At 46.6% G+C, this 19,876-nt stretch overlaps 1 protein-coding gene across 1 annotated transcript in view; it reads left to right on the top strand.

The window, feature by feature from the left end:
- QSOX2 (quiescin sulfhydryl oxidase 2) overlaps positions 1-19,876 on the top strand; it is a 578,728-nt gene that overhangs the window by 527,226 nt on the left and 31,626 nt on the right. Inside the window, exon 11 of the mRNA XM_069609564.1 lies at positions 4,972-5,154. Coding sequence (XP_069465665.1) covers positions 4,972-5,154 — 183 coding nt within the window. The remainder of the gene's footprint in view (positions 1-4,971; positions 5,155-19,876) is intronic.

Here is a 19,876-nt window from a genome sequence, read left to right as displayed (position 1 = left end):
TTGCATGGCATCTATGTGGACAGGCTGTGAAGTCAAAACATTCGCACTGCCTCCATATATACTGTAGAGCAGAGGCCTCTACCGCTGCACCCTCTGTTGCCACACTCACCATGTTACATGCATTGTATTTGTCTTTTCTCTGTGCACCTTCCCATTGACTAGCGCATACAGCTGCAGATCACTTGTGGCCTCTCACCACTTCCTCTACAGTTACATGGCAGCAGAGGAAGTCTTCTGACCTTGACTGCGCAAAGCGTGGGTGTACATGGGGAAATCCTTCTCATGGCCTCTGCCTTGTGATCCCACACCTTGTAGGTTTAAGGGGATGGATGCATATCATTCTATGCAGTAAAAGGCACAGACAGGTGGCATTTGTTGCCTCTGCACCCTGCTAAAAACACAGTGAATTGTAGTGAGCAGGGGCATGTAGTGGACTACTCCCCATGTTACCTTATTTAGTAAGTGCTCGAGGGAGAGGCCTCTTACAGCATCTGCTATAACAGTAATTTGCTGAAAATCTTCCTACATAGGCAGCAGCAGCTCCTCTCAGGTTCACCATTTTGCAAGGTGCTCCAGAGAGCTGTCGTCCATATCTTTCTGTATTCCATAAAATGCTTTTTGATTAAGATGCGATCCGATCAGTCATTGGTGATGTCATTGGCACCCGTGGATTAGATGACAGGTTTTCCCAATGCCTGCATTCTCAGTGTATGTCACTGTTATAGGCCCTGTGGCCCCCATGTATAGATCGAAGTCTCTGATCCATTTGGTCCATCTAGGACCCATATCATTGGTGTCGGTGACGTCGAATGCACCTGGCATCTGCACTGCCAGCGTGTCCGGTAGCCGATATGGCACTTGATCTATCACATGTGGGCCTGGTATCTGTTGTCCTTGACTATGCCCGTGTGCCCCTTGGTTGCCGTCCTGTTTGGACATCTTGCCTCTTTTTCTGGACGCTCACGGGACGGTGTAGGGTGTTCCCTGACTCTAATCACTAAGTCACCGGGTCCCCAAAAGATGGTCGCCTTGCTTAGGCACGAGCACCATCTGTCACAGGGACAGGGATTGTGGGGCCTCCTGTTCCTGCATCAACCTTGGGAGCAGTGTGTCCTTGGGTATGCCCCTTGTCTCCCCGACTGCAAGGATGGCCACCTCTGTGAGGCACGAGCACCATCCAGTGAATGTACTCACTGGGCCTGCAGCCTCGAGGTTCCTTTGTCCATCGGCATGGGCCTGGCCCCTCCTCTCCTCGAGCGGTCCTGACTCCTCCTGTTGCGCTCGGGGGACGTGTTATGTAGCTGGCCATACTCCGATGACAGGATTTGCTCCACCGTGGTCTGGTAGCACAACACCAAAAAGGCGTTCGTCACTGCTGCTGCTCGGGCCGCCTCCTCGCCCTCTTCGGGTCGGATGCAGTGCGCTGCTTGGCTCTCCGGCGCCGCTCTGCTCCTGTGTTGGATCCGGGTGAAATTCGCTGCTCGGCATCCTCCTGTGCCGGCATCCCCCACTCCCTCTCTCTGCACCGCGCCTGAGGCTGTCCGCCTCGTCGCCAGTGTTGGGGGTGCCGTAGGCCTTGCCCGCATGAGTGATGCACTATAAAATGATACGCGGACACAGAGCTAACTTGCACATCAAACCTTTATTTTCTCACCGTGTCTCTGCCCTTGTCCCGCCTCCCACTCCCCGTCACTTCCCATTCCCTCGCATGACTTCCCTCTGCCCAACTACCCGCCTCCCCGTGTCCATGGAAACGTCAACGTGACACATGGAAGGCCTCCTGATCCAAAATCTTGTCTCACGCTTTGCAATTCCGAAATGCCCACAAAACCGTAATATTTGCAGTCTGCCAAATAGAGTTGCATTTCTCCTTCCTGTAAAACTGCCCAAAGCGCTCTGAAATCTACATGGAGGGTGTTGGGCAAGAGGGGAGGCCATATTCCCATTAGTTTATTATGTCTGCGTAAGAAACCTTGGTGAATTGAGAGAGAATTCGGTCCCCGGATTGTAGACGGCTCATTGCTGGGGTGCGTGGTCCCGATTTGAAATGGTCTGCTGTGAATGCAGGATGTTCTTGCTTTGATGGAGGAAACAAGGATTTATTGTACTTCCTGCTATTATTTGATAGATATAAAGAGCTGTAAAGGAAGTGGTTGTGTGCATATATTTTGATATTTATGATTCTGTAAAAGCAACTCCAAGGCAACATTTAATCTTACCCGCTGCTTGATCAGATGACTGGATGATATTATCTTTTGAAGGATATTGTTTGTCCTTAGGTTTGTATGATTTAGATGTATTTCTTTCAGCTGTTTTGTGTGCTTTTATTGTGATTTTATGATAAGTATTACATAGAATTGCCCCCACAATGACCTACCTCTATACATCTTTGAAGAATTAACTTGTTCAAATGGTTTTATCAATGGCCCCTGAAGGTCATACATTCTGAAAATACCTCTTCACTCATTGATAAGTGTATGTTTTATTTGTTGAAATAAAAGAACTGCAACACATAATGTGCGTCACAAGTTTTGTGACAAGTTGCTCCATCTGTCCTCTGTGACCCTCAGGTACTCAGTACGCGCCATCTCTTTGTCGTGCAAGGATTCCCACATTGCTCTTATTTCATCTATCTACTGGCGTCCAACCTCTATAAAGAACTTCCCAACCTACAACGCCACACACTACTAATTCCTCATTTATCTAGTAAGAAATAGGAAATAACCCTGCCAGTGACCCAATGACATTGCATCCAGAAAAACCAGGCTCTATAGTTAAACTCTTAAGCAGTCTTTCTCTGGATGAACACCCACATTTTTGAAGGACGTACTAATGCCACTGCCGCTAGCCTCGCCCCTCGCCCACCATCATAGCATGCTTCAGGGAAAACGAGCATTGGCAAGGACAACAGTTTTGTCAACTTTTGTGTACGCATTCGATCTGCCTTTTGCAGACAATGCCATAATGGTACTACCTTACCGTAAGATGGCATCAGCTTGCAAATGGTGCTAGTGGCTGGGCACATTATGGCAGTGCCTGGAAAATTCGTATCTAACGCCAATACGAGACCCAAAACTATTGGCATTGGCAATGCGTGCTTTAACAGGAGTTCAGTGCAAGGCCACACACACTGCTTATAACTCCACTGGCTGAAGGCACATTTAAGACAGTTGCTTGAGTGCTTCTACCTTGGGGTGGTAGTGCCTTAATCATTGTCCTAAACTATGGATGATCCCACTTCTAGCTAATCATTGTTCACTTAACCTAACTCCACTTCCTGTTTCTTTCACAAGCACCACAATCCATCCAGTTGCATCACAACATTGCCTTACAGAAACACGCGCACATTTAAAAAAAAAAGTGTTGAAGCTGTTACATTCCTTATGAAAATGTAGTATGGTACAAAGCATAACGCCGAAATAATATCCGTGTTTGTTCAAGTAATTGAAAAGTGAAAGGTGCACAATAGTAGAGCAGCACTTGAAGTGTGTCAAGGCCAAGTAATTAGAAAACTAAGCAAGTGATTCACGTAGTGTATTGCACTTTTTCTCATGACATAGTATAGTATTCAATATAACTTCTGTTTTATCATTGGAAACCAAAGTGTGTGCCTCGCAGTGTAGGTACTTTTCTCAGTCCTGCTAATTGCATCACGCCATGTTTCAGCATCTCACCCATTGTCATCTCAGTTTTCCGGTGGCTGCCATGAGTGTTCCGAACCTTTACTCGCATGCATAGCATTAACAAATGTCTCCAAAGCACAAAACATGTTTTCCAGTTTATCTGCTTATTATCAAGTGCACAGTTATATTTTGGCAGAATTTTGTTATATGATATGATAGGTTATTTATAAAGCACTTAATACCCAGAGGTTTCCAAGCGTGGACTCGGGGATCGAACCTGTGGTGCTCCATGTCATCTTGCTTCCAAGGCGAGCACGTTGCCCCTGAGCTATCCTCCCAGGACATGACATAGCGGCGTAGCTTGTAGACCTGTTCACCATGCGTCCACAATGACCATAAGGACACCAGATCTGAGTGAGTGGAGTGCTACTGAGGGGGAAATGTCTGTTTCATATTCCTAAACTGAGCATGGTTTATTGGCCTTCAAGCAACAGGTTTACTGTTCCAAGGCAGTGGGGCCAGTTTTAAAAATGCATGTGCATTTTCTGGTAGTGTTTGACCTGTACCACAATGCGAACCCTGTCCATTAGTCTTCGGATCTCTAGCTACTAGTTTACAAGCGCCTATTGCAAAATTGATCCATTTTTATTTATTCTCAAATTTGTGAATGTGTAGAATTAATATGCCTGCAGAAATGACACCGTTTTAGCACACCCTTGCAGCAAATCGAGTATGCATTCTTTTATCAAGAAGTACTGCTTGGACTTCGTTAAATGTTAGAAATTGACAGGGAATAACTTGTCCGCCTATCGTTGCGAGGGATTTTAACAAACCATACAACACGTTTTACAGTACTCCAATGCGTAACTGGCTTACTTACTACAATAAAAAATTAAAAAAGTGAAAATCAATGTATACAATTAAAAAATATGTCTTGATGTCATGTATTTTCGACACTGCCCATACAGTCATGGCACTGACACAGTACATACAATGAGACAACTTCATGTGAGCCCTGTACCAGAACTGCAGTCCTGGCCACCTTGCAGGTGGATAGTGTTGTGGTGACATGCTCCGCTTTTGGGGATGGTCCAGGGGCCACGATGGTGCCCCCATGTGGTTAGCAGGAGGCGTTTGGGAAGGCCAGATAGTCCAGAGATCCCAGCCATACTGAAAAGGGTTAATGGTCTTTGCTGATCTCGGGGGTAAAGGGAATGGCAACAGTGCCCTGGTGTACGCTGTAAAGTCAGCCTTCTGATGGGGTCTACAGTTAAAGGAATGCATGTTGCACTATTGTCCGAGCTGATTAGCAGATTATAAATGGTGCATGCTTTCTCTCTCGTTGTAGATGTCAGCCCTCAAGCAGTATTGCAGATCATGAGAAGATATATCCATCATTTCTTCGGTTGCCGGGAGTGCGCTGAACATTTTGAAGCAATGGCAAAAGAATCCATGGACTCCGTTATGAGCCTCGATGGTGCTGTGCTCTGGCTCTGGCAGAAACACAATGTGGTGAATAACAGACTTGCAGGTTCGTTTGGTGAAACTGATCTGATCTAATAACTTGCATTACTTTTTTAATCCTTTTTAATCAACCAGACAAACGTAGTGTGAAGCCTTCGCAATGCCATGCCAACCCTCTTCCCCTTTTATGACGTCATTAAATGCAGGCACTCTATCCCTTTAATTGGCCTTGCAAGCCATGGTAACCGGCTGATATTCTGTGTATATGTTACAAAGTGTAAAATGTACTTGCATGCGAGAGCCCGCTCCACATTTGAAAGCATGTCAGATGAGCACTCTCTACATGTGCTGCATGGGAGAGTTGGGACCAATTTATGGTTATGGAATAGATTACCTTAACATAGTTGTCTACCACACTGTTGAAATTCAGAAGAGGAATAAAACGCCACATTCTTCAAGGATGCCTTTCACAGGCTTTGAAATAAGGATTTCATGTGAAGGAGCTAAAGGCAGCCATTGGTTGTCTGGCTTCACCCAGTCAGCAGGAGCTATCGCTGGGCAACGAAGACCTATCACATGACATTCAACAAATCAAATGTCCACATGAGATGCAGACAGTAACGGTATACCTTAGATATCTCCATGATACGTCCCCGCACTCCTTTATGCACATTCGCAAACGTGCTGAATGAATGATACATAGGTATGTGTGTATGGCACCAGTTGGCCTGCGGGTTCAAAAGGAGCTACTGCGGTTCAGCTAACAAGGCTCTGCTGCAAAGAGGATCTAAAAGGTTCCCAGCAGTTTCTTATCCTGCTTTCAGAGATTCCTAGAGATCAAGCGCCTCACTTGCCCCGTTACATGTTTTTACTTCTGTACTCCTAACACAAAGCACTTACAACCATTGTGCAAATCAACATTGGGCGTTCTGTGAAGGCACTGTATCAAACCAAGTGTACTGCTTTAGAAGTGAGCATTTTTGGCCATCCTAAGGACTCCCTCTTAGACGTGCCAAAATATTCTGAATTGGATCTTTTACGTCAAACCGTTCCCATTTTCTTTTTTGACATAGTATTTACCTGTGCTTAGTCAGGGTTCAAAATTGCTGGAGGCTATTTAGCGCCTGCCTTCAGCCTAGGAGAGCCTGGTTATCTTAAAACCAACAGCCAACAAGAGCAAAATTTGGCTCCCCAGGCCAACTGGTGCCTTACAAAAATACATGTACGACATTAACTTTCAATATTTGAGAATGTTAATAAGGAAGAGTTAGGACACACCGAGTACACATTTAAACATAATGGATCATGCATAATGGGCAAAAAGGTAAAGTGTGCATCTCCTGTGGAAGTCCCATTTGCCGTGAGCTGGGTACTCGCTCGTGGTTCGCCAGTGGTAGGTCCTACCTACTGGGTTATTCAGCTCCTGCTCATTGATTCTCAATTTCTAACCCTGTCAGTGTATCATAATGCAAGCCTGAGTCCTGCTGCATCTTCATCAATGGATTGCATCTCTGCCTCTAATCTTGGCCATTATCTTCCCAGAATGGATACCAGTGTCCATCATCCCTACTCGGGCCTATTCCTCCTTCGAGTGCCCAGAGTCGTAGCTGGGATTGTCACAGTGCTGCTGAGTGGGTATTTACAGATTTTGGGTGGGGCTTGCCTGCTTAGGCCGTACCTTGTCCACGCCTCTGCGAGTGCCTTGCCTGTGGGCTCTCACTCTCCTAAATCCTCTCTACTTATGGCCACCTTCTATCGGCCACCAGGACAGTCTACTCTCTTCCTCTCGGAATGGGCTGACCTGGCCTCCTCTCTTCTCTCCTCCTCTCAACTCCTCCTGCTGGGTGATCTCAACATCCATCTGGACTCTCCTGACTCCTCAGTACCCTTCCGCAACCTATGTGATTCTCTCTCCCTCTCTCTTACCCTCAGGCTCCACGCACACACTGGGCCACACTTTGGATGCTTTTATCTCTACCAACATCCCTCTCTCCATCTTGGATGGACCACTCTCTTCTCTCATCACACTTGAAGCCCTCCTCTCTTCTTGCATCGACACACCCGGCACAGCCACTCAGTCTCACAGTCACCAGACCTATGAAAAGAGTGACTGTGGCTGCCTTTGCCCCACCTACTCTCTACCTCCTACTCCTGCAGCTGACTCCCCCCTGACACAGCCCAAGCTAACTTCAATCTCTCTGTCTCTAAGACCCTTGATACTCTTGCCGCTGTCTTGATGGTCCGAGTGAAGCCTTCCGAAAAGTGCAACTCTTCGTACAACTCCGATCTGGCTGCCTTTAAACGCAAGTGTAGGGCAGCTGAGCGGAAATGGAATTCATCGGGCGGACCCTCTGACAAACTGGTCTGACGCCTCCTTCAAAGGCAATATTGACTCTGTATCCACACCAAAAAAAGTCTTTATTAAAGCCTGCATCTCATCGGCGGCATACAACACGGCCAAACTTTTCAAAGTCTGTAAGGAACTGGCCAATCATGCAGCAGCCTCCTCTTCTGTCACACCCACCCAGGACCTTTGCTCGGCTGTAACACTTCATTGCAAAAACCCAGGACATCCTTTCCTCTCTCTCCTCCACACCACCTCATTCACCAACACCTCTGGAGCCTCTCTTGGTCTCTCCACCACTTCACCTCTCTTCTCTCACTCCCGCCACACCTGATGAGGTCGGCAGACAAGTCCGGTCTATGAAGGCTTCATCCAAACAGGTGGAACCCTGCCCCTCCAAAACCATTAAGGACAACATTGTCACTCTCGCTCCAGCCTTGACTGATCTCTGCAAAATCTCTTTTTCCACTGGAGTTTTCCCAACTTCTCTTAAGGCAAACTACTGCCCTATCTCTATCACCACTTTCCTGGGCAAACTCCTGGAGAAGCTGGCTATCTATCAGCTCACCCTCCACACTGAAACTGCTGGTTGTTTCCACGACCATCAGTCTGGCTTTAGAGCATCCAGAAGCACGGAAACTGCTCTTCTGAACACCGTAAAGACCTGCTATCAAATCACGACACTAATACGCCCTCTGTCCTCATTCTTTTTGACCTCTCCCCTGACTTTGACACAGTAAACCACAACAGTCTGATTGCATGTCTGCTTGACACCCTGGGAATCACAGGTCACGCTCTGGCGTGGTTAACCTCCTTACTTTCCGACTGCCCATCCCAGGTGGCACTTGGGTCCTTTCTCTCTACTATCACTCTTTCAACCTGTGGCGTTCCCCAGGTTTCCAACCTATACCCCTGGTTCTTCAATGTCTACATGGCTGCCCTTGCACGTGTGATTGCCACTTTCATCTCTAACTTCCAGTGTTATGCGGATGACACGCAACTCTCCTTCAGGCTTCCCTCAGCCACCTCCTCTACTTCGCTCATATCTAACTGTCTGTCCGCAATTCAGTCATGCTGTGCTTCAAACGACCTCTGCTTCAACACCAGTAAGACTGAGATTATTTGCATCGGGACTCCTTCTCCCGCTTTCCCACTCTCACTCTGGCCGGCCTCCCTTGGCCCTGCGCCCGCAACCACCTGCGAGGCAATGAACCTCGGTGCCATTTTCGACTCCACTCCATTCCCACTCACATTTCGGACATCTCTAAAAAAAAAAAACTAGCAGCTACACCTCCTCAGAGGTACTCTTCCCTTTCTCACCTTCTCCCAGCGGCTCACTGTCTCCAGAGCCCCGTTTCTCTCAAGGCTGGACTACTGCAACAGCCTGTTTCTCAACCTCCCTGCCTCTGCTCTGCACCCTCTGCAACTCATCCATAACAGAACCGCAAGACTTAACCTCGGCCTCAAGCCCAGGGATTGCATCTCTCCACTGGCTCCTTGTGGCTGCAAGGATCAAGTTCAAACCCTCTGCATTGTCCACAAGGCTTTCTGGAGCCTGGGACCTACCCATATGCAACGTTGCCTACCTAAATACTGTCCTTCCCGAGCCCTCGACTCATCTACCTCCAAACTTCTGCGAGTGAGCCATTTCCCCAAGCCGAGATTTGGAGGGAGATCTTTATCCTCTGCAGGGGCCTCCCTCTGGAATAGCCTCCCTGCCGCACTCTGTCTTGAGCCTGATCTCCTTAAGTTCCGGAAACTCCATATGACATTCCTCTTATCTTCCTTCTCTCTCCCTCTACCCTGCAAACCTTTCTCTCCGCTCTATCCCTCTCCCTCCTTTTCCGTGCAGGCTCCTGAATGTCCGCCTCAGAGTCTCACAGGTCCCTGGCACCCTCGCCAGTCCTCTTGCACTTGCCTCCGGGCCTTGAACTTGCCTCATCGTTACTGCACTTGGTCAATGACCCATGAGAGTGGCATTTCTCAGCACTTACCCCAGCTTCTGACTGACTGGGCGCACTTGGTCCCCCCCAGCCCCTGCAATTGTCCCCCCTGCACCTGTCTGCGCACTTGCACGATCTGAATGCACCATGCCTTGAAGCTTGTCTATCTGTTTTTCCCTTGTCTCCCCTCCTTGCATGGTGACGCCTCAATGCACTTGGAAAAACTGCAGAATCGTCGTCAGACCTATTTGCTGTTATCTACACCATTAATTGTATTATATGCACTTGTTCCATGCACCCGCTCTGCCTGTGCAGACTTCTATTGTTCAGCAATTCAAGGGCACTGAATGACTGTTGTTTTTTCCCCTTGTTCCCTCCCTCCTTGAGCGCTCTGAAACACTTGCTTTGTGTATAGGCGCTTTACAAATAAAGAATACCATACCATGCCATACTAATGGGGCCCTGACTATCCATATCGAGCAGTAATTAATGAAAGCAATATCAGTACTCCCATTCCCTCCTTCCCCAACCTCAATTTCCACCCCCAAACTCCCTCCACTCCTAGCCACTTGCCTTGCCCTCCTCTGTCCCTCACCGGCGATGGAAACATTCCCAGCGCATCTCCTTCACGGAAATGGCCATCATGAAAAGTGAGAAGGGACTACATGTAGTTCCCTGCGCCCCAATCCATGCCCGCCATCTTGTTCTGTAGTTTTGTTTCTCAAGTTGAGAAACAGACGTCCCTATAGCAACGGTTGTCCATTCAATTGCATAGTTTTTAGCTTGTGCAACTTAACCATAACGTTCCTTTAGCAAAGTTTTTTGCCAGTGAATTTCATTGGTTTTTAGCAGCATACCCTTAGTTTGTAAAAAACAACTGTGCAACATAGTGGCAGAATGTGACTGCAGACATCACTCGCGGACTATACATCTGTTTGTGAACATTGGGTGTCATTCAACCTGCTAAGGAAGGCAGCTACTCTCTTAAATAGTGGTACTAAGCACCAAATGCAAAAAATGTATGCAAAGAGCACCGTGGCGAACAATGGCAAGGGAAAACAGAGTAGGTTCACAAATTGTGTACGTACAAAGCAAATAGGAGGAAGTCATTGTGAGGACACCTTAAGGGAATGCATCAACAGCATAATTAAAGTCGGCCTTGACCAATCGTACCACACTGCTACTGTACATGGAAGCAAAGAAGTAACGGACAGACTCACGAATGGCAAGACTTAAGAGGACAACCTCAGTACAATGTAGTAATGAAGCAGAACTTTCTGTAATGATCGCACTGATGTTGCATTATGCAACAGCACATATGTATAAGGTGTCTTTTAGTAACGCAGCAATGGGAAGCACCCTCGAGTGGCAGGAAACAAAAGTACCTCGTAACAGAATTACTTTCTACAGTAACCCCATTGCTATGCACTGTAGTCTGAAGCATACATTATGGACTATATATTCCTGCATTTACAGCAAACAGATTCTGTGCTCGGTAAGAAAACATATTGGAAAGGAAAGCAAAGCAGTAGAAAGCGCAACCCTTGCACAACAAGATGCACGCATAGCAAAAGAAATATACTGTCTAAGTTCGAAAATGGAGAGGCTGGAACGCAAAGTGAAAACAATAGGCAACAATTGTGGGGTTTTAACAAGTTGCGTACAAAGAAATGTTTTGGACACAATGAAATGGCAGTGGCACACCTGCACGTTTACTCCTTCCCCCATGTCGCAGTCCGCCATCCCCTCAAAAATCGTATCATTGGAGACATGACCGTGACACATCAATGTCTTACAGCCCTAACAATCAAGGTCTGCAAACCCGCATTTCCCCACAGTAAGTATGCAATTGTGCTACCCCTTCCCTTGCCCATCAGGTTGTTGGAATGTGGAAAACAAAACGTTAACAATGGTAATGTAGCTAAGTGTTTGGGTGGTATGCTTTTTTTCTTCAAATGGCGTTTACTCAGCAGCACACAGTCGTCCTTGCAATGCTTGCTAGTAACAAAAAGATAGGTGTCCTACACACTACCCAGAATGACAACAGGCTCATCCATACGACGGCAGCAGGCTCCACATGTCGGCATGTTGTCCTCCACCTACCAATGCGTGCGAGAATGGGCGTTTGTGCGTAGTGCAAGTACAGGCATGTGTCTGTGTTCCTCTGTGTCCTCATTGCATGAGCAATGTGGAGCATATGCGAAAGAAAGTTAATGTGTGCGGAGCGTCCACCCACGTTCTACAGATAGCTATGCATAAAAGCGTCCCACCTGGTGTACCCTACAAGTAGCCATCATCTTCCCAAAATGGTTGGCGTTGTGTGGAGCAGTATTATTCCGTACAAAATTGCAAGGGTGTGCGTAGTACACCCATGCACACAACACTGTCCGGGCAAAAGGCATCCAGCGGAAAGTCGGCCAATAGCAGACATGGCAACATTGTGTGCCCGAAAATGTGTAGCAATGGTAAAGCTTCAAAAATCTTATCTACTGTATTGATAATGTAACGGAAAATGAAGCCACATGAACTGCACTTGATGAAACAACAGGACATAGCATCACAGGACATTATGTCCCATGAAGTCTCGCCTGAACACATCACAGGAAATGCCCTCAGTTGGCATATGACCTTCAAAACATCACATGAGCGTACTGCCTGATGTGCTGCATCCCATATACTGTCACCCATCATAATGAATACATGTAACTAATGAGTGACGTGTGCATACTGTCACCACTTTCTTCATCACCACAATACAATTTCCTCGTCAAGCGTATCAAGAACAACAATGTAATTCACCAGTGACTTTGGATTTGTAGAACTGGATGAAACCTACTGAACAATGTATGGGCGGACAACACATGTACTACTTCTGGACAAATTAACCATTACAATAGGTCTTGGTAAAACAAACAACATGTCAGTGAGTAAAGACAAACAAGTAAAGAAAGTTACAATAGTGTACTCAGTAGGTAAAGGCAGTAACTTTTTAAAATGGCTAAGTGTACCTTAAGGTGAAATAGATTTTGTTATGTAAAGGCCTAAGAAAGCCTAAATCTTTTTTAAAAAACACATGTACTTGGTGGTACAAACCGTAATGTTACATTTTATTAAGTAAGCATCACAAAAATATGCCCAAAGTATACGCAAACATACAGTGCAGGGTTCTAAATTCAGGGCAGCTGGCAGCAGTGTAGATGCTACAGTTAGCAGAAGCGACAAAAGACGCCAACACAACCACTGGCAAACAAGCACAACAATTTGAATGTGGGACAATCTGTAATGAAACAGTAAGAGATCTAAATCAAAATTATTCCAAAAAATAATCCTTAGTTAGTCAACCAATGGTGCTTAACACGTGTTTTAACACAACGTGTGGAGCTTCAGGAGGTGAAAAGTCCTCTTATGTTGATTTATCACATTTATGATGTGGAAGTATGTTTTATAATTTCACCACACAATTTAGCAAAGCTTTTTCTACAGGTTCAATGGAATGGGTTTCATAATATAATCTTTCTTTCATGGAGAGGAATAAGGACTTCTTTCCTTGGTGGCCATGAGCAGGAGTTTGTTTGTGAGGACAGGTTATGCTGCAAATTTTCTTTTTTTTAAAAATTGATTGTATTCTTGTGTGTTCCGAGTGGATAAAGGATTGGATTGTGTATAAGGTCTTTATATATAAGATTATATCACTGTAACCATGACCGAAGTATCCCTTTGTAAGTAAGACAGGGTCATGTCACTAAGACACTGTCATGCAATAGTGCCTCGATGCCCTTGGGCTGGTAAGGCACATTACAAATCCAAATACATAAATAAAACATAATGTATACCGCTCAGTTTCCCACACAGGCAATGCCATCTCACAAGGAACAGATACAGTATTAGGGATTTGTGAAAGGTGCATAGAGGCTCCAATAACACAGCACTAACTTCTCTACACACTCACTGACACTTCACAAGATACACATACACTGGTAGCGGTCTGTGCAAGTGCCTTGGCTACTTTCATAAGACATCTGTCCATGCCCTACACAATCTGTCACACTGCACACAGTACACAAACACTGCGGGAGGTCTCTGAATGTTCATCAGCATTGTATGACAAATACATGTTACAGGCCTGTTTTTACTTGTGGCAATGCTGGAATGGCTAAAAGTGGTATCGTACAGTGCGTCTGCAACTACCAGCAACCATTTGACTCTGGCTGAGTACGCGCAGTACAGGAGAAAATTATGAACCTCCCTTTCTCTCACCCACAACCAGAGCAGCGACACTCCCAATTGTCCCAATGTCATAGATAGCTTGCAGAAAAAGGGAGTGCACGCACAGGCGTTTACCCAAGGACGGCCACAGCCTTTTCCGGATGAAGATGAAACAGTACTTCTTCGCTTTGCAGTGTCTTCTTTGCAGCATAGCAACATTGCCTACTCGTAAAAAGTTGCACAGGCTTCCACCAATAACATATAAGAGCTCTCCATATTACACTATTAGTTCTTTACAACAGGCCCCTGCGTACACACCGCGGCCACAAAGGTAGTTGCTCAATCCCTCTGCCCGTACAGTCCCATTTGCATTACTGCTATCCTGAAAGTTCCCGGATGTGGCTTTAGAGCTGCGTGACAGACAGCAGTGCCAACGTGACCAGCCAACCACACCTACACTGCGCGTGGACCCTCATTTCGGAGACATGAGCTGGACTCTCCGGCAGCTCCAAAGCATAGGTAGAGCAATGTAGGCAGTATTTCTTCAAAAGGGCTGGTTTACAAACACATTGCTATGTCCCATTGCACAGGCATGCATGTTTGCGAACAATGTACTGCTGCTTGCCGGGAGAAAAAATGGCCACAACAATCCAGCCAAAAGGCACACAGTTGAAGTGCTGTGTAATGTGTTTTTTGTTTTGTTGCAGCAGCGCAGTACGGCGCATAGGTTTGCCCTACAAATAATGCTGCACCACATCTGCTCACCTACAGGGCATCTGAAAGTAGTACCAGCCATGTCACTGTGTCTAGGTACGCACACTAATGGGGAAAATTAAGAACAGGCCTTGGTGGCACCCACACCAGCAGCAGCCATAGTTCCCATTGTCGCATTGTCATTGGTAACTTCCAGAAAAAGGGAGTATACTCGCGTGCGTGTACCCAAGGACAGCACGGACTCATCCAAATGAAGTGCACACATTCCTTCTTCCCTTTCCATTGTGTTCTTTTCAGCACAGTGTCTTGCCTAGTGGTGAAAAGTTGCAGTCCCTTCCACCAATGACAATGAAGAGCTCTCCAGTTAACAGTATTAGTTGCCTTTTTAGAAGACACTTATGTGGAATGCGCTTCGGGTAAAAACAATATACGTCACATCAACAGGATTACTTCTTTAGTGATATTTTATTTTTTACATGTAATTGTTTTTCATTCATTAATTCACATACTGATTTTATTTCCTCTCAACACGTGTTTCCCCACGTTTTGTGCACATGGTTCATCAGGAGAGATACTAGATTCTTCATTAGGCACTTATATCTCTATTTATTCCGTTTTCGTTTTTGTCTCTCTCATTTGAGAAGATATTGTTTAGTAGGTTTTCTTCAGTTCAACTCAGTACGATTGCCTCCAGTCTGCCGGATCGATAGCATGTAACACAGTTTGTTGTAGACACTTCCCACATACCGGTACAAAAGGAACCTGCTACTGTGCTGTCAGTGCACAGCATGTGCAGTGTAAAAGTTAGTAAAAAATTGCAACAAGAATGCATCCACATGAGCAACCCACCACCACAAAAAGAAGGTTTGAAACCTTTTTGTGCAGTATATTCACTACAACCATATCACTGTGCCTGGCTAGGCACACTAGCGGAGACATTTATAAACGACCCTTGATGGCACCGACACCCGCAGCAGCGGAAGTCCCCTTTGTCCCAATTTCATTCGTCGCTTGCACAGAAAGGAAGTAGACGCACGTGCGTGAACCCAAAGACGGCGACGACCTCGTCCGAATGAAACACACACATTCCTTCTTCGCTTTCCAGTGTGTTCTTAACAGCACAGCATCATTGCGTACTGGTAAAAAGTTATACACTCTTCCATCAATGACAATGAAGACCTGTCCATTTAACAGTAATACTTTTGTACAACAGGGCTACACACCACGGCCACAGATGCTGTTGCACAATCCCTGTGCCTGTACAGCTACATTTGCATGGCCGCCATCCTCAAAGTCCCCGGATGTGGCTTTCCAACTGTGTGTGGCCGCAGCGAAATACCTTGCAAGCAGGGCTGCGGAAGGCTGTTCTAGAAGGCACCTCTTAAGAAAGCGTTCCCCCTTTTTTTTGTTTTAAATTGCTTGTAGACAAACACCTTGTCTTTCGGATACTATTTACTTGTTTGTTTCCTTGTGTGTACATTGGTACATTACTATCTGCAGTGCATCTTGTAGACGGACAAAGAACAGAGCTTTACCAATGGGCGACAGAGAAATGCCATTTTCTTGAGAGAACTGCGGTTTTCTGCAACTAATGAGGTCATCGTTCCAAAACAACATTGCAGCACCTGATGCTAAAGTGTACATGCTTCTGTTAATAAGACACCTTCTTGCCTCGGGCTCCGACCAACATCAAGGAACAGTGTCCCGTACTGTTTGTAGTTTCATGGATGTGCAAAGCAGCTTTGCAGTGGGAGGAAACCACTTCAGTGGATTTGCAAATCTCCTCAGTAGACGAAACAAACCTTAGTTACCCACGTAACGCATATGCATGCCGCGGTAGTGGATGCCGCCAACATCCGCTGTGCCAAAAAAAGGGCAAGTCTTTGCAAACTGCATTCATATCGGCAAAACTGTGCTCTTACACAGCGTTCCACAATGCGTCCACTCCTTGCAAGGCGAAATTGGCAGCAAGGTTTCCTTCCAGGGCGTACTTGCGCTGATCTTTCACGAAGGCATCACTGTAAATCCAGACAATGCCTGTCGCCATGTCAGCCATCCTCACTACGCAATGTATAATGTACAGCACTGTCACCGCCCCTGCCTGTGAAGGTGTCTAACTGTACCTGATTGGATAATCCCAACGTTCTCATGGCCATTGGCCAGCATGGTGAGAAGGAAAGATAGTGGCATGTGCGGTGCTCAAAACACCTCGAGGGCCACACCCCAGTAAAGTACAACCAGTCCATCTTCCCTTTCCACTGCCTTTTCTCCGCTGCTACCTCATTGGCTACACGTTAATAGGCACACACGATTTCACCAATGGCATCCAACACGTTAGCATGCTACAATGTTTGCTGTGCACAACACTTAGTAGGAATTTTTACAAAATCAGCCTGCTACTGTACTGTCAGTGCAGACCATCAGCAGTACAAAAGCTGCTGCAAAAATGCATGCTTACTGCATCTACTTTCCTACACATGACCACCCACCGCCACCTAATTGCTGTACAAACACCTTTTCTACAGTATGGTTAGTACTGTGCTACAAGCACCTGTGGGCACAATATGTGACGCACACCCACCGTTACATTCTTTCCAAGCATGCATCTTTGTTGTCCATCCCCTACTCTCAAGTGGCACTTCAGTGCCTTATGCGTTGAACCTTCTTTTTTATCCATATCATACTTTGTAATAGCGAAACAGGATCTCTCTGCTTTCCTGTCCACAATGCGACTAAATGTTTTCCCCACTACCCCATCGCCCACACACAGTGCCAAAAGTGTGCCACCAACACCACCATGCAATTTATGGTTCCAAGCAACTGCAACTGCAGAAAATATCATTATCTAAATATCTATTCTTGTGTAGGCTGCACTATTGCAATAGTCTCTGTTCAAATCTACCACCTTCTACTCTCCACCCTCTGTCACGCATCCACAACAGTTGAGCGCGACTTCCGATAGTATGTCTCCTGCACTGAAATATCAGACATAGCTCCCAGTACCTACAAGGGCCCTTCTGCCATTGCTGTACCCTCCCTGCCCGCTAGTGCAGCACCACACACCGCACACCCTAGCGCAACCCATGTTGCACTTCTATCATGTTTAATGCACTCCCCATATGCAAGGAGTCCTGGCAACTTTCACCCCAACCCCATCTGCACATGCATCGCTCCATGACGTTGTGCCGCCTGTGAAAAACGGTACATGAGTAGCTATGTACATTGTCCATATTGCACCTTTCTGCTGCTGATCACTTACACATTGCAACTTTCTCATGCTGATAACTTCCAGGGGCAATGTGTTGGACCACTTCATCAAGCAAACCTGTTAGAAGGGCCTACTCAAAGCATACGCAGTTGCAGCGATCTGCCGCCCTAGTGTTCAACGGGGGCTATGCTGAGTAGCATATGAAAATCTATGCATACCACTGCTCACCCAAGTGTACTTTGTCCCCTGCAGCCGTTCGGTGCACCTTACTTACTTCAAATGCATGCCGACTTACAACTGCATGGCTACATTTTGTTCTGCTGCCACTCATAAATGCCTAGCCTGCTGAGTACATGGCCTAAGGCTTACGGCCTTCGACCATGCACCCAACAGTCTAGGCCTTACCCACACCCACCACACCTTAACAGAGCCATGCAGGCCACCGTGTATGCATGCACCCAAATAACAAAAGCAACATAGCCTCCACCATTTCGAACCAACCACCGCACCGCAATGCAGGGATACAAGGGCACGTATTCCACTTACCGTAGCACACACACATATGACTGTGCTTTACACCACTACCCACTTGTAATCACAAAGCATTGCAAGTATGCCACCCGAGCAGCACATTCTGCACAACATTCAGCCCGCTCTGAACACTGCACTACGTTCACACAAGCAATGCTGGGTTGCGAACTCCAGCCATTAGTAATCTGGGCAATGCACAGTAGAGAACCACATATAAGAACCAGTACCAGCATAACGCCATCCATATTTACAGTATCCCATTGCAACATGCAGGACACAGACTGGGGGACTTCTCACTGGATCATCTCCACTCACACACATGTACAACTGTACGGTTTCCCACCAATCACCACACCCATATAACCACACACAAACCAACAATGTGCCACCTTCTTTGAACCACTTGACATGCCACACTGCAGGACTGCTCAGTGCAACATCTGCACCCACACACATCTACAACTGAACGTTTTTCCACCATTCACCACAACCAAACAACCACACACAAAACATCAATGCGCCACCTACTTTGAACCACTGCACATATGTTTTCTGGCACTGGACATAGATTCCTCTCCTACGCCTGCAACCATGAAAGGCACTACTGGCTTACTCTCACAGCATAGGACACCCTCTCTTTTAAGTTGTATTGTCTTTTGCAGTGCACTCCCCTTTTTTCCATATTTGCCTTCCACCACTCTTCACAAATGCACCACCCCTGCAGCTGCCATGCCATAACTGAGTCTCCCTGCAATCTCCACACAAGTCTCCTGGCTACTCCGGTAACCATCCATTTCCATACTGTGCGCTAATACCGCTGGCACACCACCCTTCTCTTCTACTAACATTTCTCACACAAAGTGCTGCTCACTTGCGCCCCCTTTCGATCCCTTCTTGCACCCACCTCATGCCGTACATTATGTTCTTCAGGCCCATTTGCCGCCGCATTGTCCTCCCACACAACATGGCACCGTCGTAGCTATCTTTTCTGAGACATGCCGTCACTGGCCACTGCAGTACAATCACAAGTGCGCCCGTGCAGCGACCAGCAAAATGGGACGCCGGACCTGAGCCATATATAACTACTAATTTCAGTGTGCACATTCCTACATACATGAGAGCCAGCCGCGCACACTATGTCTTGCAACCTTGCCACACACACGACAACACTATCCTCCGATACACCTTGGTGTCGTTTCCCAAAAACTTTAATCAACAGCATGCTTCTAATTTCAGTGGGCACAATTCTGCGTACAAGAGGCCCAGCCGCGCACACTTCCTCTTACAACCTTTCCACACTCAGCACAACTCTCCTCCGACACACCATGGCGGTGTTTCCCGAAAACTTTAGAGCACAACACTCTTCCCTCCAGCCAACCACCGGCCGCGTCCACTCTTTGGCAACATCACGCCGTAACACGGACCAATAACACTTCGGTCTGCGGAGCGAAAAGGGAAATGGGTCTGCGGAGCGGACCCAGATATCACAAATTATTTCGGACGTACATTTCAGTACTTTGCAACAAAAGTACTGGTCCGATTTCTACCAAACGCACAAAAGCATGCTTACTGGACCAAGCCCCCGCTGCTGCCGCAAATTTGGTGAAAATCTGTCCAAACGTTCGCCCTGTAGCAGTGCGCAACGTTTTTCCCCATTCAGTCTATGACAAAAAGAAAAGATGTGGGAGCCCCCTCTATAACTTTGCCCCCCGCCCTCCCCTACACGAAACCTCACCCAACTTGGCGAAAGAATTCAGGGCCGGCCATACACTTTTTTTTGCAAACTTTGGTGCAAATTCCTCCAGCGGGAGCGAAGTTATAATCCGTCAAAAAAGTGCTCTTC

The sequence above is a fragment of the Ambystoma mexicanum genome, chromosome 8, assembly GCF_040938575.1.
Source record: "Ambystoma mexicanum isolate Mex_15411 chromosome 8, UKY_AmexF1_1, whole genome shotgun sequence".
NCBI classification, from domain to species: Eukaryota; Metazoa; Chordata; class Amphibia; order Caudata; family Ambystomatidae; genus Ambystoma; species Ambystoma mexicanum.
Note: the sequence above shows the minus strand (reverse complement) of the source record. Positions and strands in the feature narration are given on the sequence as shown.